A 27,625-nucleotide genomic window follows, 5' to 3' on the forward strand; every position below is an offset into this window, starting at 1 on the left:
ACTTATAGCTCCACCTAGCGTCTATAAACCACATCAGCGCCGATAATGGCAGTTAATGTTTTGTCGCTTTTGAATGAAATTCAACATCGCTGACAACAGATCATTCTTTTCAACTCCGCGCGATAGAAATCTAGAGTCGACGCGTAAATTACAAAATTCAAACAGAAATTCAGATTACAAAAAGTAGAAGCGATCGGACCGTAAAATCTGCCGATATTCGTGATTCGGTGTTTAACGGTCTCCGTGGCTGATACAACACATTCCATATTATATACATCATAGTACAACCAGATTACTGTGTAAGGCATGACTAACACAAAAAACATCGTCGATACCAGAAACATATTCCGCAGAATTCGATCGTTTTTACGATTCGATTTCGTATTTTCAATTTTTGGCGCCGTTAAGATTCCTAGCACGATAGCGATGTTGCTACAAGCGATTATCACGCAGGGTAAAACTCCTTTCAAACATTGAGACATTACTGTGTATACGAACCGATGACAGGGCTTCACCGAGATCGTGACGCAGTCGCCGTTAGCAGCTTGCGTCATCCAGTACGATTCGGGTGAGTAGATAAACAGGGGTATTATGATACAAGCGAATAGAACCAGAGATCGTCTGGTCTGCGTGAATATAACGTGCGCCTTTAACGGATACCAGACGATTATAGCCCGTTCCATCGAGAAAGCCGTTACGATCCAACTGGACATCATAAAACAAGACGAACCGACGAAATATAACTTACAAGTAAATTTAGACAGCGTGTAAATATCGACGGCAACTCCGAAATAGGAAACGGCGTGATGCGCGGCCTTTCGTCTGTTATTGAGAAACTGATCTAGGAAACCTTGCAGGAGTAGGAAACACGCGTCAGTTACGGCTAACAGAGACAGATATTGAAACGTGGTCCGATTGTCTTTACGACGTCGGACTAAAATCACGAAATTCATTATATTACCCAGAATCCCTACCGGTAAAACACAAACCGATAATACATAAATGAATTTACGTAAACTTGCTGCTGATCCGTCTCCTACGAGGACTGGGGGTAAGTCGGTTTCAACTGATACGTTCATGCTGTGATTGATTCCACTAAACTCTGATCGAATACAAGAATTCGAAAATTCGTGATTTTCCGAAATCGGTCCCAAATTACTATCATTACCCATACGCTGTTGCATCCATTCTATAATTGTAAAATCAATACAAATCCTACCTGGTAACACCTGAGCTTTTAGATTTATTTCACTATCATTTTATATAATTTCAGAAAATTACTGGTGGAGCCAATTATTAACCAAGAGTTTGTAAATATCAATCGAATCTTATTTTTCTGTGTCTGAATTATACCTGAATTATACCAATTATTAAAAATATATCCTACCGAGGAACTGAGTTTTTACGGTTACGTGGACTGTATTTAGAAACTCGTGATATCAGCAGAAAATGATGGAGGGAGGGGGAGGGGGGTTAATGCTAGTGAGAAGATGTATGGTCTTTACTTTGACCAGACTGACTCTCAAACTATGAGCACCTGGTCTATGGTTTAGTGGTTAGCGAACGCAACGTGATGAAGGTTCGATTCCTGATAGGGTTACATTTGAGGTACTGGTTAGTATCCTCATCTAAACAGAGTGCCTTAGGTTTGTTTATGATTATTCAATATTTCCAAGGTTTTTTTTTTGTTTATCTGTATTAGGTTCTTAAAACAATCAGCTGATTAAAATCAATATTCAGATTCAAGTCCAAGGTAAGAGATAACGAATGATAAGACAGGCGGCTATCTGTGTAAGGCACATGACTGTTAGTGAAACCAGCTTTTACAGAGGGAAATCATGGCGAGATATTGGAATAATATTCTACCGTTGATTTTAGTGTTGCTTGGTGTGTGTTTATCTGTTACAACTTGTAGAGATGGCAAATCATGTGAGTTTATATCATCCTCAGAAGTGGGTTCGAACCCAACGATTCCATGTTACTTAATTAGAAAACGACGTATTGGAACATCGCGGGGGGCTGATTAATATTTGATAGTTCATCCTTCTTTATTCAGTACCATGAATAAAAACACTTGTGCTCATGTTTCCACATATTGCGTGTCAGTGATGATTCTGGTTTGACGTATAATCCTCGCATGCCATAGCTATGCGAAATTCTTTACCGTCAAGTGCTGCCCCTATACAAACCGTTGGCGGTGAATGCGGGAACTAACTTACTGCTCGCATGCCACAGTAGGAATACTGTGAGGTCGAGTTAGTTCATAGATTCTCCGCTATAGATAACACTAGGGGCAGCACTTAACGGTCAACGGTTAACCACGCACTGGCAGCAGGCCGGAACTCCACTGAAATACCTGCAATTCTTCAGTACAAAACTGATGTGATTAGTTTGTGTTAATGACTCTTTTTTTACGCATTAGAAACCGATGATTATTAGAGTTTATTTGATGTACAACATGATGATTATATATCCCCAGGTTTAGATACAGTTTCAAATTCCAGAAATGTAAACTACTTTCTGTCTCTCCGGCTTTCAGCAGTGCCGGGCGGTTGTCAACTGTTTACTGGACTTCATGACATCATTCGATCTATTTCTAAACACCATATACCTCCGCCGTTAGATGTGATTCGGTCAAACGCGGATTTATGGATGACGAGACTTCCGGCGATTGTGAAAAATAGGCCGTTACGTTCAATCAGCATACCAGGTATTAAAACCTACATTCCCAGAGAACGCGAACATCTCATCATTTCACCTCCAGCAGCCACGAGTCTGTATTATCTAATTATTGTGAATATTTTCAGGAACCCACGATTCATTCGCTATATTTGATGAAATGTATTTGGAGAATAATTTTATACCGGATGAATATAACAAAGAGGAACAATTCGTAATGAATTTATTCCGTAAAGAAGTTAAGGACTGGTCCGTCGCTCAGAACATGTCCGCAACCCAACAACTCATCGCCGGTATTCGATATTTCGACTTCCGTATCGCGTACGGATATGCTAACAAAACGGCACCGTTAGACTATTACGCGGGACATGGACTTCTTGCTGGACCCGTCCTACAAAAACTGATCGAAATAAACACGTTTTTAGAAACCCGCCCTGGTGAAGTTGTCATTTTAGATTTTCAAGCCATCTTCAACGTGTCTTTACCAACTTATACAATTCTAGGTAATTTGATTCACGCAATTTTCGGGTCTAAAATATTTCCGTGTTCGAATTTAAATCCGTTAAACGTAAGTTTGCAACAATTGGTTTCGTTAAATAAACGTGTTTTAGTTTTGTTTAAACATCCCTCCTCGGCGGCAGTGTTCAGAGATTTCTGTAATCGCACTATACTGAGTAATCCGTGGGCTGATACAACTGAGTTATCTACATTATTACCGTTCCTTACTCAACATTTCAACTCGAGGAATAAAACGATGTTCTACATCGTACAGGGAATGTTAACTCCTAGATTAGAAAGTGTTGTTTCGTGTATATTCAGTCATTGTGTAACGTTAGAAACGTACGCTAAATCTACTAACCCGGCGCTCGTTGATTGGCTCAAAACTAAATCCGATGTCAATATTGTAATAACTGATTATTCTCAAATAGGAAACATCACTCCCGGTATTATACTGAAAAATTACGATTAATTGACGGTAGATTTCAGAGATCAGTGTTTCACGGACTGGGGTCAACCAGCTATATACGGTTAGGTTTGGAGAATTGTTGTTGTCCTTATTGAAAACATGAAAGAAATCAACAGTTACAATAAATGAATATTTACTACGAATCAATTGTTTTAATAGTTGTTCTTGTTTTGGAGCTCAAGGATAAGTTTCATAAAATCCGCGTCAGTTTTATCAGTGGAGTTGGTAACAGCCTGCAGCTAAACTACTGGGTTTGTTAATTTTTATGTAATAAAGATTGAAATTGAATAGTTTTAAAAATTTCCTCATTAACTGTCAAGAGCTATTATCAATGATTGATAAAAGGCCGGTTGTGATGGTAACAGGCCGGTAATTTGTATTTAAATACAAGATGTGGTTGATGTTTTGTTTTTATGAACAGATGGCGGCAGTGGTGTGTATATACGTGTAACCACTACTACAGCTCGAGAGAACGAATAATACTGATATCATTTCGCGCATGAGCGAAGCTGCAGCTTCTGATTAGTTACAACCACTTCTACTGGAGGAGTAGCTGCTGCTGGTGGTGAAGAGATCAGTAGAGCATTGCGCAACGGACTGAGATCACACCAGGAGTAACATATAAACCACTACACAGTACCGGTACCGTATTTACTGCAAATATATACCAATAGGTAAGTCATATATAACCTGTAATCCGAGTTAACCTTTAATACGAGTTAACCTGTAATACGAGTTAACCTGTAATACGAGTTAACCTGTAATACGAGTTAACCTGTAAATACTCTTTCAAACACTTTATACTGATTGTGGTAAAAAGATATTTAGCTATTGGTTGAATTTCTATAACAATTGTAATATATCGGAACATAGCCTAGATAACGGTCTGATGCACGGATAAAAACTGCACAATATAATCAGGCATTGTCTGTATTAGCTCAATAACGTTATGAGTTTCTTTTGCTGCAAAAACTATCAATTCTCTTGTTTTCAAGTATATATGAAGTTTTTTTCTCGTGAATATTGTGTTTGATTTTGTCGGTAGTTCGTTATTTGTCATATATTATGATCATCGTCATTTTTATCTTCCCAAAAATTATCCTGAAAATTCATTTTGCGAAATCGCCTTTCGTTGAAATTGCTTAGATAGTTCGATTCATCACGATTAATAAGTGTAACGATGAAGAGAGAATCGAAAAGGTTAAGTCGGAAACTGTTTCCTTGAGCTAGTGTAGTTTATTCAACATTTCCACTATATCCTAAAGTAAAGATAATATAAAATCCCTGCACACAAAGAATAAAAAGAGTCTGAAATGTTTCCTTGAGCTAGTGTAGTTTATTCAACGTTTCGAGTTTATCCTAATAGTCATCTTCAGGAATACTGCATTCCTTGAGCTAGTGTAGTTTATTCAACGTTTCGACTTTATCCTAATAGTCATCTTCAGGAATACTGTATTCCTTGAGCTAGTGTAGTTTATTCAACGTTTCGACTATATCCTAATAGTCATCTTCAGGAATACTGTATTCCTTGAGCTAGTGTAGTTTATTCAACGTTTCGACTATATCCTAATAGTCATCTTCAGGAATACTGTATTCCTTGAGCTAGTGTAGCTTATTCAACGTTTCGACTATATCCTAATAGTCATCTTCAAGAATACAGTCCTCCTCCTGAAGATGGCTTTTAGAATAAAGTGGAAATAAACTACACTAGCTCCAGTAATTTATACTACATATAGATATGTAATATTCTAAAAGTGTACATTAATACACTGTTAAAATTGTTGATGATTAGAAATTGTGTTTATTTAATAACGTAATCCCAACTGCCCGATATTAATGTAAGTAATGTCTGTTCGTCGTCAAAAGGGTTTTTTTGCTCGAAAAAAATCTCCCCATCATCGAAATGGAAATATAACGAAAAACGACTGCGACAAACCGCTTTTTACACCGAGTTATTTATTCCCTGTTCAATTCAAATATTAGTCAATTGCATTTAACCCTCATCAACCCCGGCCTGTGGACCCAGTCGCTAGAATCGAATTCCCAAATATTGCGAGCTGGCCTGTCTGTCAGACTGATGGGTGGGGGTGGGCCCTGGGTTCGATTATCTAACGACTTAAGTGTATATATCTTTAGTTACGACTGCACTTTCTTTAAACATTGAAATTGCGCCTTCGGAATTTGATGGAATCAGATATTGTGAAGCTATTATGGAAAATGACTTTGAACAATGATTGTGATCAAAAGCATTTCAAATCAATAAAGTTGGCACAGCGCGTATTGTCGAAAGTAACAGATTGATTAAACGGACCTCAGGGTTTGTACAAATATCAGATACAATGCGGGTTCAATAAGTGAAATGAACAATGTATGTGACCTCTCCCTACACAAACTAGACACACACAGTGACCCCCCTCCCTTCACAAAACTGGATACTTCTTCCATTTGCAAAATATTGCTAGAGTGTGCGGCCAGCTTATTACTGAAGCAAGTTAATCTCAAGTCCTATGTCGCATCTACTACTTCGACAGATTGTTAATTAGGTTACCTGCAGTATTAACACAAAACTCCACAAGTTCTCCAAAATTCAGCTGCACTTTTTATACCTAGGACTCACCAGAGCCGAAAAAGGGATTTTTCAGTGTGTATTTCATTTACGTAAGACTTCTGAGAATTGATTTTCACTTTGTTGTCAACAATAAATTGTAAGGTAATTCCATCTCTAACGAATAATGAATAGCTGATGCCATGAATAAGACTTCATTCACGTAAAATCGTTTCAGATTACTATATGAAAAATTCAAATATTATACTGTAGCCATCGTTCATGGTGTTTTTCTGCCATTATCGGTGATTATAATATCGAATTCTATAATAATAATTCAGTTATTCAGAGGTCCAAAAATGGTTTCGTCCGATCAGAAAACTACAAAATCAAAACGTATAACAATAATGCTTGTAACAATTTCACTCGCATTTGCAATATTTAAACTTCCAAATACTTTTATTTTTCTGTCACCAATCCCTAGGCATGTGAGATATTATCTGATAGAGATTTTCACTCGGTTTGAAGAGTGTAATCACATTGTCAACTTTTACATATATCTTTTATTGGGACGAGAAATTCGGGAATATTTCTGTATGAAAATCTGCTGTAAAAGGTCTGTGAAATAACCATTGATTTAGTAATCTGAAAATGAGTATGTTCGAACTACCGAACCCCCCACCCCCCCCCCCCCCCCCCCGGGACGCCATGCCCCCCCCCCGACCCAGTGGAACTCGTAAGCTCTCAGTATGATTTGTACGAATGTAAATGAACTCTGTTGTCATCTATATCATCATTTACTTCTGTCAGTTTTCATCACGGTCACATTGTTTATACATATATGTAGCTAGGTTTTATTAGTGAGTGGAGTCGAGCTGTGGTGATTGGTATAAAGTGGCTCCTGAGAGGTCCAGCGTCTGTTCTACGGTTCTACTGACATTTTTTACCGATTAGGGGCTATATGAATAAAATATAAGGCGCAATATTTACTGCGACAATAAATGATACTGCAGTAATATCTGTGACTGTTACCTCGCTATAAATCGTAGATAAACAGTGTATGATTCTATATCTCCGGGGGCCACGAGGGTAGAAAGTTGCGTGATCAAACATTTATCAGCTATAGCCTTTAAGTTCTGCAGGGTTACGGTTAGTCGTTATAAAACCTGTAATTACTGTTTGACGTTTATTTGACGTTGAATATTTATGAAACGTGAAGTTTAGGGGTGTTTAATAGTCGGAAGCGTTTCGGCGTTACGGGGTTTGGGGGGTAATTTGAGAAGCTGATAGATAGATAATAGGGATAACAATCTATTTCCATCAGGAACCAGAGAGATGGGATGGAGAGATGGGATGGAGAGATGGGATGGAGAGATGGGATGGGGGAGAGATGGGGGAGAGATCTTTCATTGCCCGATCCAGGTGTTTAATTCACTTGTTATTTAACTCAGATTATGGATTTGATAGTTTATACGTCCATGCTCACATGATGATGATTTACTGTAGTTTGAGTAACGTTTTGCTCTTTAGCTATTGAATCCTAACTGTACCGTGACCTTCACCTCGCCAGTAGATGAGCAACCATTTAAGATAATAAAAAAACATAAACAGTTATTTTTTCTTCAAACACTTGTTCACAATCTACCGGTGTTTTATCGTTAGTTAACAGCGCAGGCGGAATTCTACACCGGTCAATGTATCATCAGTATTTAACCACATCACTGACTCCAGGTAGAATCCCGATTGATAGAGATTCTATCAGTCACCCTGTGTAGGTATTCCAGCAGCACCAGAGTCGTTAATCTCCGGGAAATCCCACAATCACAAATTTAATTTTCTCCGCATCAATAGAAATGTTCTGCCATTTTGCACGTCATGTCGACTCAATTAACCTGGACCAGACTGATACTAGTTTCACTGCGTATAATGGGTACAACATATATACCAGCCTTTCTCAATCTATGGAGGTGATAAGACCCTGAACCTCCTTCCTTCCAGATAGGTAAGAACCGACATCCTTGTGGCATTCGGGCGATTCGGTCCTGCGGGGAGATTGGGCTTCTCTCCAGCTAGCGGTGTTGGAGACCATTTATCCTAGCGTCTTGCTCCAACCTCCCTCTACCCAGAGAGGTTGGAGCCTCTTTCTAACCAGAGAGGTTGGAGCCTCCGTCAATCCAGAGAACACCGGCAGCAGCAGCAGCAGCAGCGGCAGCAGCGCTGGCAGGGCAGGTTTACCGATTACAACTTTGTTAATCGGAAAATACTCAAATTTCTGTGCGTTTTATTGGGCATTTTCTGTCGCATTTAGAACAACAGTACTTAAAACACTCGTTACTTTAGACATTACTGTATCCAGTTACACAGTTCTCAATCTCTATACAAGATTCGACGCCGGGTTCATTACTGGAAGAGATGATATTGCCGCAGAGTTAACTTCAGCAGTTAGTTTTAACCGTTAACGATAGAGATTCAATGTAAACTTATACAATCTTCTCATTACACCGTTCGTCATCTTGTTGTCGTGACAAAAAAATCAACACTGACCAAAATGGACAAACTAATATGGCATCTGGACGCGGGCGATGTATGATTGGCTATTAGTATCAAATAGCTAGGTCTACCGTATTCCGTTTCAAAGCTAGCTAATACTTATCATAAGGATTACTTATCCTTGTCAGAAGAGAGGCCTCGGTAATCCCCTTGTAATCCCGGCATGACTTGCGGTAGGGGAGATCTATGTCAGAAAATCAATGTTTCTTCTTTTTTCTGACGCGAGATGGAAATCTATAATACCCGCTACAAATCCGGTGAGTGAGCGGGTTAAAATATCCCAGAATTCAAACTATCATTTCTTGAATTTAAACGAAAAACAAATCATCTTGAATCTCAATCAAAAAAAAAAATCAAAATAATCTCTTAAACAATTATAAGAAATGTAATCCCTGCATCACCCCCCTTTATTGGTAGGTTAATTTGGGATGACCTATATAAACTGTAGAACATGTGTTGACAAATTAACAATTACTTTTACATAATGATAAATGAATTATTATATATCCTATCATATAAATCAGGAAATAATCTATAAGAACAACCCGAAAATGTTGATATTTAAATCTGGATCTCTGGAGCCGTGTGTTTCATATGGTTTCTGGGTGTGTTCGCGGATTACTCGAAAAAAAACCCAGAGTCTCGACTTTTTATCGAAAAACACAAAAGTAATTGATCTTAAGAAATAGAATGACAGCCAGAAGAAATATAGGTCTAACTAATGGTAGAATATCGATCGATTGTCCATGTTATACACGCAGGTCACGCAGTTACATCGTCGACCTCCAAAGTCACATATTCCAGATGACGCCAGTGACCTTGACACTAAGATCTGAGCTTTAAGGCGTCTTTTCTCAGATCTTTAATTTGCATTAACAGAAGTGTTTGTTTCCCAATAGATTACTGGTTGTATGAACAGATATATGAAGTAACTGTACTCAATGGAATACACGGCTTATAGCGCGACAAATGGACTGATCGCCAGTGGACTCGTTTCGTCACTACAGTCCGCGACCTTTCTCTACTCACATCCATTCACGCAACAGTCTGTCTAATTACCTCTCAATTTTATATACATATTGTTGCACTCTGAGCAAGTGCCGCTTGTAGACTGCAGATTAGCTATATCACTCATATACTACAGCTCGTTGTGAGACATCTGTGGCTCATATTCATCTCAACTCAAGACTCTTAGAATTGCCAATAATACAATTGATTCTAGCTCGTTAATTTGATTATTCTGTGAAAGACCGTTTATCCAGTTTATTACGATTCTTTCCAGCATGTTCCAGCTTTATTTAACGAATCTATATCAACTTCAACATTTGGTCTTTGGATAATAGAAAAACCCGTATAACCTACGACAAGTTCACTTATGCCTACAAGATCCGTATTTTTGATGGCAGAATCACCGAAGATTTCTTTAAAAAAAACTTCTAGTCGAACGAGCGCACGAATAGAAGATTTCTTATTATATTGAACAACAGGACCAAGAACTGGCTGATCCGATGAAGTTTTAGTGTAGAATGTGTAAAAATATGTTCGTGGCAAGCAACTGGAAATTACACAAGTTTTAGTCTGATATATACATTTATTGATTGGTCTCTGTGGATAGAATACAGTACAGTACACTAACTCTAACTCTCTCTAATACAATAGAATGCTGCAATAGAATATGTAGATTATGTAATAGCATAGCAAGAATGACATGTTTGACCTTGGAAATAACATCGCCTCTGAGCGCCATTCAGGTGAAGTGAGGATCTTCATTCGTGGAATAAGAGATAACACTGTGAACGTTGCTGATGCTGTTTTACACTCTCTTAATCTACATCACGTGTCAAATATAACTCTTTAAACCACGATGACGCGTTTTCTTCGTATAAAACTGATCTTTCATTAGCCAGATTCTATGCAGGTCAAGGTCAACACAAAACCCGTTTTTCTGTTTTGTAAAACATTTTCCAGAGAACTGATTTAAGATGCGGTCAAGGTTGAATTCAGATTGTTTATGACGATGTTTTATGTTCACAGATTATACGCATATATTGTAAACTTGAAAGGGCTGCATTAGCGGAAGTCAAAATGTTACAAAATTCGGTCAATTTGTCAAGTAATGAAGGTTTCACTGCATTCAACAAATTACGACGAAAATTTGGGAAGATAATTGTAAGAAGTTGAAATGGGAGTTGTTTAAGACCTCAGGCGTGTGTGAGAGGTTTCAACCATGTACTGAGCTACGAATTATTGCGGTTTGATTCTGATCGTGTCATCCTTCGCCCAGTCCTGGAAGTGGTTGTATCCACAGTGATCTCTGTCATTGCTCTACGATCCTTTAGTGTACCCCCCCCCCCCTCAGTGGTACATCCCAGACAGCAAGGTTCTTGGTGAAGGTAACCCAAAGTAAAATAACAGCAGTTCATTTATTTCGACGAGGACACCCGGTTTTAGATCGGGCTTCCACCGAATTGAAGAAACCTCACTCACTAATCAAACCGTATCCCTTATCTTTATCCTTCTGGGTTTGATTGGTTTTTTAATGAATTTCGTAGATTAAATCAATTTTTCTGTTTCTATAAGCAATAAATTACACGCCCTCCTACCTCTCAGGCAGACGGCTAAATCGTTAAAGATGATTTATATGAAAATAGCTCTTTGTTGATATCAATATTAATTCCAAACGGAAATTGAGAATTAGCCGAGATTTGTCTTTATTTCAATCTAAGAGGTTTATTTGCCGTTACTGCCGGTCTGGGATAGAAATAAAATCTGATTTATTACAAGCTATGGTAAGGTTGTAGTACGCCAGGCAAAACATGTCATCCGACCGTTTATGAGTTTTCTCTATCAATCAAACTAAATCAGGGTAATCCGCACTGAATGCGAACTGCGGGACCACGTAAATTAGTCGACCGCAGAACTCCGCCTCAAAGATCGACAAATTGGTTTATCGTAAATTGCTGTACTTTAGAATTGATGGTATTCGCAAACCTCGGGTGAATTTGGTTCCATGAACGGCTAGTTGCTATAGCTTCTTCATTTAGGTCGATGGTTTTTTGCTGCTGGTGCTGGCGCTGGTTATAGCGGCTTGTTAGTGGGTAACAGGGGACATGATTTGTATATTTGTGGTCAGTGGATCCTCCAATGATTGCCATCATTAAGCGAACGCAACACAATATTTTTTTTCTGATAACGATACAAGGCAGTGGAGAGTAGGTCGCGTTAGACACGATGATAACTTGATTTACGCCAAAAAAATATGTACAATGTTTCCTATACTACGTTATTGTAAAAATTCAATGCTTTTTGAATCTCAAGAATTATGTATGTAAAATATCTACGAGATTTAGATTTTCAAGACCTTTGCGATAAAAAAATCAATAAGTTCTTTCTGATAAGCAGTATATAAGGCCTTCAGTCATAAGTCGCAAGGGTGTGGCCCTGAAAAAAAGGCTTTAACACCAAGTGTGCTAATTACTATCCAAAATAAGCTTAGTTCGGTCTCATCAAAAGTTCCATAATGAAACTGAAGAAACGAAATTCCTGTTTCAATAATTCAGATTGTTGCTATAGAGAGGGGTACCTCCGGTGGTGTCACGTGATATGTAAATTGCTGCCTCGCTTCTGTCTCTTCTAGTCCTCGCTGGAGTTAAACCGATGCAGTGTCTGGTACTACACGCTGTGATACTGCTGTGCCGGGTAATTATCTACAAGACTAGTTACAAGTGCATCCTCTTGAGGGCAATATATTCAAATTTCTCGAACACATTGAAACTACCCTCAGTCAAACGCGGCGTGAAAAATGACTTCCCGCGAATATTCACCAAAACCCAAATGAAATATATCCAGACTTCAACACGAAATTCTGTCGCTTAAAAATAAAATTAAATCATGATAATCAATATCTCTGCAGACCCTCCCCTCCCTCTTCGAGCCTCGAATTTGTCTGGTAATTCTCAGCTCCCCACGGGCGCGTCGCTGAATACCTCTGATAAAGTTTCTGCGTCTCGCGTTAATTCGTTATGCCTAAAACGCGGTATACGGAAACTGTATACGGAATGTGGCCCGGACTATACAGAAGATAACGCGATTATAGCAGACGTTTGACAAACCATCATCTCATTAAACACGACATTTTGATTGATTCATCCAAATATGAAAAAACTACTGTTCAACAATAATCCGAGAATGTATTGATTTTCCCGGGACTGGCTGCTCGCGTGGTTCTAATCGAGACTGGCTGCTCGCATGGTTCTTATTTCCTCAACAAATTGCGACGGTTAGTCTTTTCTCTCGGTCGGTCACCCCGTCTGCACTTACTCGAGAAACATGAACACGGTTAGATCGATCAGGATTTCTCGAGTATAAACAGATAGAGCGCACGAGCCCAGTACTGTATCGTACTCTACTCGATCAACGGTAATTTATCCGATGAAATCGTCTGAAGTAACAGAAATTTAATCGAATTAAATATTTCTGGTGAAACTTGACTCAAGGCATTACTGGGAGATAAGAAGTGAAATGAAGCCTGGTTATGGAATTCGGCAGCCATGACGCCACGCGTTCAAAATTATGCTTTAATAAACGACCTTCCGATTGTTAATATATAGACCATATTGCAATATATCTTCCCAGATCTTCGGTTCAAAGATGGACTATTTGACGCGAACGTTAAGTGAACTTTGTGTCAAGACTGTCCTCGATCCCGGGTCCCCAAATGATTTTCAATCTTTATGGATCGATATATTATATACATTTATATGTTTTCAGGATTCCCGGATGACATAGTCAAAGCAACCACGCAACAATGATCATCAATCAGCCAATCAGCTAGCTGATCTCCTCCTCAATGGCTGCAGATATACTACTATGACTGATGCGACACCTAGTGACGAAACGAGACACGAATATTTACCCAAAACGAACGGAGAGTCGGCTGCGGCAGCGGAGGATCGTCTGCTACCGAGGACTAGTAAAACATACGACAATGGACAGGAAGAGGTCGCGGGCTCAGACGTACCGTTATTGGCGTCGGAAACGAGCCCGAAAACGCCCGAACGTGAAGTAATGATAACTCTAGCGAATGGAACAGTCTGCTTACCCCAAACTAATAATAAAATAATAGTCCCTTTAGCGCGTATATCTTATGCAGATACAGAGTTGAATTATACAACTACCGATGACGATGAGGAAAACGATGCTAAAGATACGGGTGAAGATGAAAATAAGGATGATGAAACTCAACGTGATTTAACGATACCCGCGCCGAGTCGGAATCCAACACCGCGTGGTTCTCGGTTAGATTTACGATTAAACTCGGATACCACTAATCGTCGGAATCGATTTACGCGTTTTAGGGCTCCGGAGTTCGACGCCTCAGAAGATGAACAGCAGCAGCAGCATCAGCAGCAGCAGCAGCAGAATTCATCGCGGGCCGTACAGGCTGACCTGTCACCTGACGACCTGTACGAGCCTGCTATGAGTAACAGGAGACGACAGTTTATCGGAACTTGTTTCACGTTTATCTATATTATCCTAGCGATAATCGCCGTGGTTTTCACGTATTCGCTGATCTATGATTTAGTGAAAGCTATGAATCATCCTGTTCGTTCAATACATTACCGACAAGTGAAAGAGTACGAAGCACCTGGTAATGTATCTTATTTACTTAATATTTCATTTATAAAATATGTGATATTAGATATATCTGCGAGGCAGCGATAACGGGTTTTCCGCTGTATCTACTTTAATTATTACACATAGAATGACCTGATATTCAAAATAGCCGCAAGGCAGCGATAACGGTTTTTCTACTCTACTTATTCAAGTACTAAATATAGCCGCAAGGCAGCAATAACGGTTTTTCTACTCTACTTATTCCAGTACTAAATATAGCCGCAAGGCAGCGATAACGGTTTTTCTACTCTACTTATTCAAGTACTAAATATAGCCGCAAGGCAGCGATAACGGTTTTTCTACTCTACTTATTCCAGTACTAAATATAGCTGCAAGGCAGCGATAGCGGTTTCCGTCCGTGGGGATCTGCCACGGCAGATCCACCAGGTGTCGCTAGTAATAACTAGGTTTTTCACGCGTAAATCAATAATGAATGAATTTAGTCCAACTGGTGGCGTGTACCGGTACTAAATCATATCGTCTGCACAGAACCGGAAATGTAAAATATATGTATGTATGCAGAACAGGATATTGGTATTTTGTTGATAATGTAAGAACTTCGCGATTCGCGCAACACTAAGCGCGCAGGGAGCTAGCGAGCGCAACGTGTTACTAAAATAAATATTATCAATTCTTATTTAATCAGCTGTTTATAATGCACTTTTGTATAAATATTATCACTTCAACTATTTACACAACTTACCGAGATGGGTGGCCTAAATATCAATTCATAAAAACGTATATAGAAAATGATTTACGATTGAAAAGCTATAGACATGGTTTACTGGGTCCAGATACGGTTAGAGTCGTCTGGGTTCCGACTGTTGAATGAAGCCCCACGTGTTTCTAAATGTTCATTAGTATTTTACCAGAGAAAGACTTCCTTTGACGAAGATAAGATTGTCGTCTAATGTGAGACGCCATTATATCTAGAACATTATGACGTCTAAATGATCGCGATTCCGTAAGCTGAAAATTTCCATTCGAGTCCTAGAAAAAAATACATTTTCGAAATTCGAATAGGAGTCACACGTTAGTCACGTGTTCCATTAGAATACTTCCGCTGTCTGGCCAATTTGAGAGTTACGTAACAGGAAGTTTGATTTTAATGACGTCATTTAGAATCAGTTCGTGTTTGGTTTGAATTCGATTTTCAATTATTTGAACAGATCAGGAAAAGAGTGTCAGGATCTTCTGTCAGCTTCACCGCAGTAAGAGACGCAGAGTTCTTCCGTCAGTTTAACTGCAGTAAGAGACACAGAGTTTACAGAGTATCTGATAAACTCAGTATTTGACACCAACTCGGGGTAGAATTTTACCGGTCTTAACTTTACCGCAGTAAGAGACAGAGTCTACTGTATTTCACAAACTCTTACTCAGTATTTGACACCAACTCGAGGTAGAATTTTACCGGTCTCAACTTTACCGCAGTAAGAGACAGAGTCTACTGTATTTCACAAACTCTTACTCAGTATTTGACACCAACTCGAGGTAGAATTTTACCGGTCTCAACTTTACCGCAGTAAGAGACAGAGTCTACTGTATTTCACAAACTCTTACTCAGTATTTGACACCAACTCGAGGTAGAATTTTACCGGTCTCAACTTTACCGCAGTAAGAGACAGAGTCTACTGTATTTCACAAACTCTTACTCAGTATTTGACACCAACTCGAGGTAGAATTTTACCGGTCTCAACTTTACCGCAGTAAGAGACAGAGTCTACTGTATTTCACAAACTCTTACTCAGTATTTGACACCAACTCGGGGTAGAATTTTACCGGTCTCAACTTAACCGCAGTAAGAGACAGAGTCTACTGTATTTCATAAACTCAATATTTGACACCAACTCGCGGTAGAATTTTACTGGTCTCAACTTTACCGCAGTAAGAGACAGAGTCTACTGTATTTCATAAACTCAGTATTTGACACCAAATAGGGGTAGAATTTTACCTAATAAACTCTAGTTATATAAGTAAGTTGAGGTATGATTATGTAGGTTACTCTAGTACGATCGGGTCCTTAGTTTGGACCGATGGGAAATCGACATTTTTATATCAATACAAACCTCAATAAAGCTCTCAGTGGTATAAATATCTCGTGTGGCTGAAATCATTGAAAGCATTCTGAATTTATTGCATTTATATAGACCAGGCTGGTAATGGTTGCTATTTGATTTTAGTTTGGTCCATTGAGTGGTTTTATTTATATATGGTATATTGTGATTGGGGTTTGTTTACCGGGATGATGTTCGCAAACCCCAAAGCGACGCCGGTATGATGACAAAAAACTGTCGAATATGGATACCAGCAATATATAAATGAATGACGCTGAAAAAACTGAACTTAATATCAACCGTAAAAAATATCAGAATTATAATGGAATATTGCATTATGTGTAGGCAGTGTTACACATACAATAGCTGTTCCATGAAATATACGGTTTATGATTCATGCCATAGAATAGAAAATGTGATATTCAGGCTTGTAACCTGGCCGAATTAGGGTTCTCGGGGACATGGTTCTCGGGGACATGGTTCTCAATGATGGTTGCTGCTCGACCGACTGATGCTACAGATATAGCTCATGTTACCCATTACCATTAACTACCACCAATATTCCCAGATGTAACAAGAAATTAGCGTTTTCTTCACTCATAAAATATTAATAAATTCGACACTGAATAAAACGATAAACCAACACTACAGTCAGTAATCCCGAACTCTAGATTAGTAAGAGGAGGAATATTGTTGGTTTTATGGACGTTGTTCCTCGGTAACTACGTGATCGCGCATTCAACGCTGCGTGGATATCGTATGAATGTGTGTCTCTTATTAATCAAATTGTGAGAAAAGACACAAATTTGATGTCAGTTTTGTCAGACGACTGATGCATATGAAATAACCTCTAATATCTCCATTAATTCCTAAACACTTTATTCAGCCATTCACAGCAAACAGCCATCTACATCAATTCCATCCCGAAGATAATCAGTTATGATATTACTCATCCATGTGTTCTTGGGACCTAATACTATAATTGTTGGGCGCACAGCCCCGCTGGGCGCAGAGCCGAAGTGGGGGCACATGCGCGGTGGGCGCACAGCTGAAGTGTGCACACAGCGGCGGTGGGCACACAGCCGTATCTTATGATTTGAAAGGACTGAAATTAATGAACAGAAAATTCTGAAGACGAACATGGTGTTAATGGAATTGCATTGAATCCCAAAGCATCCTGTATAAAGTAATTAACAATAGAAGATTATTTTTCGGTCAAATTGCGGGGATATTTTGTATTTGTTATCAAGAAATGTTGGCGTTAAACGAGCGCCTGGTGTATTATAACGGATCTGGTGTATACGTGCCAGTGCGGTCCCGTGAGTCCTATAGAATCATCAATATCCATGAGGAGTGTGGGGCTGCACTCACTGTTATCTCGCAGCAGGCTCCAACAAAGAAACATCCATCTGTTCTTACCTCTTCATCTCCTGATATTAACACATTTCCTGCTTGCTGAATAAAATCCATTATTCTGTCAATAAACAGTCAGAACCGTCCTCTTAAAGACACCACGTGTCTTAGACATGTCTACAAGGTGAAGGTCATTAGTAGAAAAAAAGAAACAGTTACATTATATGCATTGTATGATGCATACATTGTAAGAGACAATTTCCGTAAAGATGTAAATTCTCCGAAAGTATCAATGACTCATAGGAAAAAGCTTATTTTGAGAAACCTGGCCTTGACCTTGTTTGATACACTTGTCGTAACTGAAAAGATACCTGGTCCCGATTTTATCAGATCAGTTATCTGTTTTGATCAAACACACGTGTACAACATGTAGGCTAGCCTTAAAAAGATGCTTTTACAACATTTAGCAACTCGTTTAGGGGTGAAAGCAGTTACTGTCACAGCCATGTCGACATTCGGGCGGGCTGAGGGAGGATGTAAATAATTCAGTTATTCATGAATAGAGTTTGATGAAATGAATTTGTAGCTAATGGGTTTATGTTATGTAATATATATCTCCAGTTGGTTTTACTTTGAGTACGACGGCCATCACACGGCGGCCATCACTGCAATATGGTCGGGTTAAATAGCACATGAGGGAACTATCAGTTTTACCGCCATCATTCAATTATCGTTTGGTGCATACAAATTACCGATGAAAGACATCGCGTTCAGATGCGTTCTAAAATGCGGCAAGTGCTCGCACCACAAAACATATGTTTATCTCTGAGATAAACTACCTGTTCATCGGCGTTCTTCCGCTCAACGTGAAACGTTTGAAAGAACATTGAAATATCATAGCGTTTACTCCGTCTATACTGCTGGGAAACAAATCCATGGAATAAAAATATCGGACTAAACAAAAGCTAACTGAGACCCCACGAGAACGGGTTGTATGGATCACAAAACAAACAACTCAAACCACAGGACTCAGTAACATACTGTCAGTTCACCATCTAAATTAGTTATTTTCTATTGATTTAATTTAGTTGTGGTTTATTTGTTTATCATACAGAAAACGGTAATGATTTAGCATAAGAAACTCAAGATTTTAGTCTAAATATCTAAGATTTAGTCTCAGAATCTATCGAATACGTTTTTTTTTTTAGAAATTCAACCTCCTTTTCACTGAGGCTCGATGATATTTATTCTGTTCCCGTGAAATGAAGGCATGATTTCAATCCATTTCATACAAGGGGAATGAAGTGAAGCAATTTCAACTGACACTTTTCACATTTACTTAAAGATATCACGGAAAGAACTGTCATCGCGATAAAAGGAAACCTTACTTATATCAGACTTAGGAGAGATCTTCTCAAATTTGAGTATATTTCCTCAAATTCTTGTTTAACGGGTAGTTCAAGACGAACGAAGGGGCTTCTGGTATTCTCTTGTGGTAGTCCAACTGAGATCTGTTGACTCTCGCTAGCAGTCCAGAAGACTGAGACGTGTTCGGACCCTCGCTAGACATTCAGGGCCGTCACAAACCATTTAATCACTTTCTGTATCGAATAAAAAACAGGTCTACATAAAAAAGAAGGAAGTAGTTTTTGTCAGATAAATGGATCTGGAGAAAGACAAGACAAGACAAGACATCAGAGCGCATTATCACTGCACTGATATCTCTCTAATCTATTCCTCGAGGCTTCCATCAACAACGACAGCAACAACCAGTAAACCAAATCACCAGACTGCCGAATTGTATAGACCAATCCTCAGATGATAGTTCAGTAATTCAGATCATAAGGGGCACATGTAAAATCAGACTAGGAGAAATAAAAGGGTGCCAGTAAATCTAGAGAATATCCTGTAAATCTAGAGGATATCGATTTATATTCCAGGGAGACACTGTACCACCTCAGTGTTTAGTGTTTGTCCCTGATTGAACGGAGCAACCACACGAGTTATCTTATATTCCAGATTCATACTTTCTGTGATCAATTTCTGTGATGAAACAAGAGACAGTTATTTTATGATTAACCTGACGCTGGCTGCTGGTTTCAGATTACAATTCATAGCTTGCCGGAGTCGCTTCCTTGACTCGGAGCCATTTCGCGGCACAGCATATTGTGTTGTTATCATTTGCAGAATAAAACATACCAAACGTTTCCTCCCTGTGACTCCCCTCCCCTCCCTCTCTGACTCGCCCTCTCCCCCTCTTTGACTCCCCTCCACTCCCCGTTACATCACGAGGTGGCATTTTCATTTATATTTTTGCTAGTGCATTTGCCAGGGGCAAATATGAATGAATTTGAAATCTATGAAAAATAACCAGATATCAATATTCTTTATTGCTATAATGGAGTGAACTATGTCGTTAACTTCAATTTGGCATTGAACTAAATACTCAAAATACAAATCATTTTCATGGGAAAATTATTACATCGAAAAAGACATAAAACTGAGAATAGAGTGGAATAATTTAATTATCACAGTTTTTATGAGCAAAAATTTCAAATAGTAGAAACAGCGAAGATCGTAAAAGATAATGTGATATAATTTGCGTCACAGAATTGAGAGATTCAATGGAATTAATGGAAAAAAGTAGGTCTGTAATGTACACGTGTTTGTAGTTTCATTTCATTCACGTAAAAGCAAGGTTAGAAATGTGAAGACAAAAACCCAATGATGAGGCTAAAAATGATACTATTATTTCTCCTAATCGACTGGGTCATTTTATGAACCAAAATAGTGATCAGTTCATTTCTGTAGCTGCCGGGTTTGTTATGATTTGCTTGATCATGGCATGTAAAGGGTAAATAGGCGGCCGGTCGGGTCAACTTATAAGCTCAGCAGAAATAAGAAAAAGGTATCAATTTTTTAGCTTCAGTTTATGAGGTTGCAACCCGGTTCGATAACTCACAACTGAAGAACTAATTTTGAATTTGGCTTTCAATAACGAAGGTCAAGTGCGGAAGTTTGATTTTCACTTTCGATGCTGCATCCACTGCGGAGTCTAATCTTACCCGAGGGAGGTCTGAACCACTTCCTACTAGATCTAATCCTCAACTCAACACTTCACCAGTTTCAATAATCAGATTCAAAGTAAATGAACTCTTTCCCAGCACCTCTCACTGGTTTTCATCGGTATCGAATTGAAAACACCTTTCATACAAGCAGCAACAACAACAAACCTCGAGCATTGTTTCAGTGTATCTACATCTCTATCGAAAAAAAAACTAAACTTGAACATCCAATAACAAACTGTGAGATTTAGAAGTCATTAGGACACAGATTCCACCAGGGACTCGCCGTTTCAGAGTCCATACAGTTCCACCAGGGACTCGCCGTTTCAGAGTCCACACAGTTCCACCAGGGACTCGCCGTTTCAGAGTCCTCACAGTTCCCCCAGGGACTCGCCGTCCACAGTTCGTCTGTGGAACCAACAAAAAATTGTCATTGAATGTGTCAGTAATTTTTCGTAATAAGACTTAGACTAGTGTTTATTGCGGCAACAGAGTCTACAAGCAATTGTTGTATTGTTAGAATAGATAGTTACCACACCTGACTGGTCACCAGTTACCACACCTGACTGGTCACCAGTTACCACACCTGACTGGTCACCAGTTACCACACCTGACTGGTCACCAGTTACCACACCTGACTGGTCACCACTCAGCTCACTGGTCACCACTGACCATTGCACCAACTTACAAACTCACTTGATCACTACAGCTCAGTGGTCTAGCGGTTAGGACGGCGGATTGTCAACTGAGAGTCCCAGGTTCGAATCCTGGTGGGGCTTAGTGCTAGGGTTAGGGTTACGATCAGCGGTTAGGGTTATGGATCACGGCTAGGGGTACGATTGCGATATTTTGGTAAAACACTTGAAAACTGCAAACATTTTTGTGATTGTCTTAAATCTAAGCTCAGACTGCATTCAACCGAATGAACCCATTTGTTGAGATTGTTAGGATTGTTTATTTGTTATTTTATTTATACTATTAATGTGTTTATTTGTTTATTTCAGGTATTGTTGTTTATCCTGGTGGTGCTGAATTATTGGCTTGTGGACATTATTTTAACAACATTGTTACCTCAAAAGGTTCGTGTCTTTCTACTGATCTCTTCTGCTGTACAGCAGTAATACATAAACTATCCACAGAATAAACAGTCACTGGAGAAACTCAGAAACAAATTCATTTATTTATGATAACACCATTGTATAAATAGATCACGGTGTCTTTTCTGTCCTCGGTTTCATTAGCATTTCCCGGGTGAACTGTGAGCAAAGGTATATATGTAATACGGGGACGCCGGGCAGAGAAACACGTGAGAAAATATTCTATTAATTTCCCCGAAGAGGCAGTAAAATCTAACCCATAAAAATTGCGACAGTAGCAGCAGCACTACCGGGTCAAGGCTATTCAAGACAACTAGACAGCTAGGTCGTGTCACAACTACATATAGACAGCTAGGTCGTGTCAACCTACATATAGACAGCTAGACAGCTAGGTCGTGTCACACCTACATATAGACAGCTAGGCAGCTAGGTCGTGTCACACCTACACATAGACAGCTAGGTCGTGTCACACCTACATATAGACGGCTAGGCAGCTAGGTCGTGTCACACCTACATATAGACAGCTAGGCAGCTAGGTCGTGTCACACCTACATATAGACAGCTAGACAGCTAGGTCGTGTTACACCTACATATAGACAGCTAGGCAGCTAGGTCGTGTCACACCTACATATAGACAGCTAGACAGCTAAAGGTCATGTTTTAGATAGGATCGGATGATGAATTTGTAGAGCCTTTTAATAAATATAAGAATTAAACTCCAGAAGATACAGGTGATGAGTTGAGACACTGCTTGTAGAGAGTCAATATCACGGAGGAGTTTGTGGTAAGGAATTCCACACGATACCAGTGCAAAATGTCCCAAATACCCAAGTTTTTGATTGACCGCTAGTATGGAAGGAGCTCCCGATTTTTTTAAATTCATAAATGATTTGCCAATTTGTTCCTATTTTTCAGTTCGTCTGACAGATTTAGATCTGGTCAATCGTAACTGTTCCTATGTAAATATAACCTATAAAGACCCGGTAGTTGAAGGGTTAACACGGAATGCTGTAGTCTTCAGAGGTCCGTCGACTATGGTTCAAAAGGAAGCCGTTTTTCTACATTTCCAACTGGAGGATGAAACGAGGGACTTTTTTACAGTGAGCTATTTTGTGTTTCCCGGTTGGGATGCATTCAATTCAAGGTAATAATCATTCACAATTCCGGACGATTATCAACACGAACCGGAACCGAAATTCCCAACTTAAATTCGATCATCCAACGATGTTATACGATTTACCGATTTCAAACCCGCTGTTGTCGTGACTGGTCGGTTTGTAAGGGACACAACAAAGTGAGCATCAAATCAAATCAAAAAACAATGAATTAGAGGGATCTGAATTCTCTCTATTTCATGATCATGACCAAAGTTTCCGGAGGGGTTTAACAGAATATGCCTTTGAGAATTATAGTATATGTTACTTTTTGAGACTGGCTTCGTCGATGCACGAAACAATTATCACAATCTTTATCATTTGCATGTTTTATATATTGCAAGGAATTTTAGCCACAAATAAGAAGAATAAAAATCACTTTCACCAATTTTGTACATGTCTTCCTTTGTCACCAGGGGGCGTTCTCACCACAGAGGGAAGCGCTTCATCAATGAAGACCCTACGTGGTTGTACACTGAGTGAGACTATTCATTGATGGCTTGAGTCACAGATTTATTAAGTTAGCGTTATTGCTTTATTTTGATTTGTAGCACTACGAAAAGTCAAGCCAGTGAATTAAAAGGTTACCACAAGGTGGCGCCTACGTATGCACTATCTTCCGGTTTGAGAATGTGGATGAAACTGAGTATGAAGGACACTTATATGCTTGACGGTCACAAACATACCGAATTTAAAATTGAGGTATCAATTCATGCTTATCATACAGATCAGCGGTTCTACGCTCTCCGCTAGGGGGTGCTCGCATTTGCATGCCACTTCATTTTGATTGGCTCTCCGCCTGTTTTCCGATCGCTGATTGGCCAGAAATTATCAATACGACCAATAATTTTGCAGTGTATATCCAGTGCAAGTTCCAGTTACTTAAAAGTTGATTACATGAAAATACTATAATAACAACAGTTCAGGGCTAATTTTCGCTTGTTAATATATCCATCTTTCAGTAAATGGACCCTGCGACCTGAGAATCCTCACCTTTAGATATATTTCTATGACATATTGTATATTGTTCTCTGTTCTCTTGTATTACAGTACAGTGTAGTACGTCATTGGGAACGCAGGAACAAATCTCAACGTCATAAACATTTATTTTTCATTTTCTACGAATGGAAAAACGATTTTATCGAGGAATCGTTTCTCGTGTATACAACGACCCCGTGGAATATAGGTGCCGCTCTATGCGGGGTTTTCCTAACGTTACATAAAGGCTACCAACTAGCTCAAACTTCTTATAAACGTATGAAAAAAGACAAACAGCGCCGGAGAACTATCAGACAGCGTCGTCAGGAGAGGAGTCGGGATTTCCCAAGGGCCGATACCGTGTGACACCGCTCCCTTGCGAGAAGTGGATGAATTACATGTGGGGACAACGCCCCAGTGATCGAGAGTTGGTGGTATAACACTGCCCCCTAGTGAGAAATAGGGGTATTACATGTGTAACAGTGCCACCCGGTGAGTCAAGTCAGCGATATGTCATTGACATAATGATAGATGGAATTTCAGCAACAGCGACCCCTAGTGAGGGTAGAAGGTGTTACAGGAGGGCTTCCCCATGACACCGACCCGTTGTGAGGGTAAAAGGTATAACAGGATGGCTTTCCCCCGTGACAGCGACCCCTAGTGAGAAATTGGATTAACTTTGCGCTCAACTGATATAACCGGGTCTAACATAATGAATAATATCATCAGCCTAGTTTTATAGGCTTGGATTGAGTTACTTTTAGTGCAAAACTAAAAACATTGATCCCAATCTTCTATACCAAATATTTGTTTGTTTTTTTTTACTATATATAAACCTAAAGTTTTTGAAATCGCTCCCTAAGAATAGATTTAAATGATAGAATAGCTCGTGTCTTGGTTAATGAAAATACGAATTTGAAAAGTGGATTTAAATGTGAATTTGTAAATGAGTTTTAAATCTGTCTTGTTTTTTTTAAACTGTCTGGACTTGTGTCCATTACAAAGACTCGAGAGATGCGGATAAAATTTTTGTACAAATAATAAAACTGTATGAAATACTGATTAGTTCCTTTGAATGGCTTTAAACTGATCAATTCAGAGTATGTTTGCCTTTATAGGAAGCTTTATACTTTCGAGGACCCGGTTCCACAGTTGTTGGCTATGGTTGACTGAGTTGAGCTTGAAATTCTTAGCCAACAACTGTGGAACTTTAGAGGTTTATAGGTAAAATGCCTCTAGGCTATTATTAACACTATATCCAGGTTTTTGGACCAGGGTACCTCATAGGAAATGCACATGTAGATAGATCATATCAACTTTGCTACGATTGAAAAAGAGTCCAGTTCCACAGTCATGCATCTTTGACAATAGAACCGAAATGGTCTTTAACTGGCCTTAAAACCTCGATTGTATATCTCTGGTTCCTGTCTAAAAAAAGTAAAAAAATCTTTTTATAGTATTTCATGTAATATATCATAATAAGAATATTTCCCCGTGTATTGAAATAGTTTTATGTAACTAACTAACAGGGCCCGGATCCAGCCTAGTGCCATAGTTTCCAGGATTCATTTCTTCCGCACATGGTCATCAGTTCATCCACCATAAACCGGGCCCTTCCCTCTCCCTCTCCCTCTCTCTTCTCTCATATTCTCTCTCTCTCTTCTCTGTGTGTGTATAAGTCATCATTGCCCGAATCCAGTTTTTCATATTCATGTTAAGTACTGTTTTTATATTTCACATGTTTACTGATCGCTGTGAATTTGTTTTTTATATTGTCCAAATCTTTTTGTTCCGTGATCTGATATTGTTACGGAAGTTGTATTTTTAATAAAATGCCCTACCATAAAAAAAATAAACTAAAGGTCTGATTTTCTGTTTTTGTTGTCATTGGAAAATTCATTCGTGGATTCAGCTGCGGATTTCCCCGAGAAGACGTCTCCAGCATCTCCAAGGTGACAGCCTCCTGAACGATACCGATTGTTAGTTAATCGTCTGCGAAATTTTGCAGATGAAATTATTCACGCAGTTTTCAAAATGACCACACGAAGTTCTAAACCTACTAATTCTTTATCGGCTGGAAAACTAACATGCCAGCCGTTAAGCACGGTCCACGAAGGGTTACCGATGTGGGATCGGTTGACTCTGGATGCAAAACTACCCATGGTACCGTCACCGAAAGGCGCTGTCGTTCTCTGTACGACGAATCTTTGCGAACCGATTCATAAGCAGTATGTACAGGATTTTGATCTGACCGATCCTGGTGCACATGTTATGTCAAACGAGTACCGCGGACTTCACGATCAACATCTGAAATCACTTTTGTGTACGCCACAAATGAGGAATCGTTTGTATCGTCTCGGTTTCATCACAGCCGATGGAAAAGTTCTGTGCACGCTTCAAGAATTCAACAAATACCGGCAATATCTGAGACGACTCGAGTTGGAGCAACTGGCGCACGAAAGACGAAAACAAGACCAAGAACAAGTACACGATATAATCCGTCGCAGACGAGGAGGTTACGCCGGTAGCGAATCGATCAAAACTCGCGAATTCAAGGCGCAAGAAGTTCGCAGACGTTTGAAAGAAAAATTCGAACTTGATCGAATTCGATATAAACATCTAATGGAGGAAACGGAAGCGAGGAGACAGAGAATTCAAAAGGTAAACAAAAATAAACTGCATCTTGATAATCAATAACAAAACTTAATGTTCACCCAGTCCTGGGAGATGGAAGTAGTTGTATCCGTCGTTTTTAGATCTACTGTGGTACATCAGATTGATAGATATTAGGCTACCTGGTGGCGACACGACCGTTAGACTTGCTTGTAATATACTAGACGCGTGTTAGACTATGCCGAAATTCTATAATCTAAGTTGAAAAATAATGTTCATCGACACTGCGATTGGTAGGCCTACAGCAAAGTCAAATGAAACTACTGTCTGTCACACATGCTCTTCGTGCGACGTTTTGGTCCGTAATTTCGTTAATAATCGGTTGATCTGTAAATATTATGCATCAATTTGTTCAGTAAGGAATTTGCATTCAGAAATAAATCATGAACTGGCAGAAATTTGTTTGTGTTTTCTTCTATCAGCGATAGTTTACCTAGCATACGCTCGCGTAATGCTGAAAAACGGCTTTTATGGCCCGTCACGTGGCGCCACCTACTGTATTTTGATATGCTAATGAGCAGGTGATGACGTCACTGTAACGTTTCCGAGCGTCCGCGGAGCGGATTTTTCAGCATTACGCGAGCGTATGCTGAGTAAACTATCGCTCATAAATGAAAACAAAAACAACTTAAGTGAAAATTGTTGTTTATTTCTGAATGCAAATTCCTCACTGAACAAATTGATGCATAATAAAGGTAGATAAACCGATTATTAACGAAATTACGGACCAAAACGTCGCACGGAGAGTAGGTGTGACAGACAGTAGCTTGGACTTAACTAAACTAAACGATTAATGTAGAACTGGATCGGGAATCACAAAAAGAAATTATTTGT

The 27,625-nt window shown here is 39.3% G+C and overlaps 3 protein-coding genes across 4 annotated transcripts; 2 read left to right on the plus strand and 1 right to left on the minus strand.

Annotated features, from left to right (window-relative positions):
• Positions 1-80: 80 nt before the first annotated feature.
• Positions 81-953, minus strand: LOC141901102 (uncharacterized). Its single transcript, XM_074788181.1, has one exon. It carries the CDS (start codon positions 951-953, stop codon positions 81-83), a length of 873 nt encoding a protein of 290 aa, XP_074644282.1.
• Positions 954-1,770: 817 nt separating this feature from the next.
• On the plus strand, positions 1,771-3,789 carry LOC141902307 (PI-PLC X domain-containing protein 3-like). 2 transcript variants are annotated; one of them, XM_074789971.1, is made up of 3 exons: positions 1,771-1,929; positions 2,543-2,710; positions 2,808-3,789. In XM_074789971.1, exons 1-3 carry the CDS (start codon positions 1,839-1,841, stop codon positions 3,647-3,649), a joined length of 1,101 nt encoding a protein of 366 aa, XP_074646072.1. In that variant the 5' UTR covers positions 1,771-1,838; the 3' UTR covers positions 3,650-3,789. The 2 variants fall into 2 exon arrangements, with proteins under 2 accessions (XP_074646072.1, XP_074646071.1); XM_074789970.1 differs by having other exon boundaries at positions 1,786-1,929; positions 2,540-2,710.
• Positions 3,790-14,219: 10,430 nt separating this feature from the next.
• Positions 14,220-24,509, plus strand: LOC141901586 (proton-activated chloride channel-like). Its single transcript, XM_074788916.1, has 5 exons — positions 14,220-14,391; positions 21,894-21,968; positions 22,902-23,130; positions 23,692-23,842; positions 24,191-24,509. Exons 1-5 carry the CDS (start codon positions 14,220-14,222, stop codon positions 24,482-24,484), a joined length of 921 nt encoding a protein of 306 aa, XP_074645017.1. The 3' UTR covers positions 24,485-24,509.
• Positions 24,510-27,625: the final 3,116 nt, after the last annotated feature.

This window comes from Tubulanus polymorphus, chromosome 3, assembly GCF_964204645.1.
Source record: "Tubulanus polymorphus chromosome 3, tnTubPoly1.2, whole genome shotgun sequence".
In the NCBI taxonomy this organism is placed as follows: Eukaryota; Metazoa; Nemertea; class Palaeonemertea; order Tubulaniformes; family Tubulanidae; genus Tubulanus; species Tubulanus polymorphus.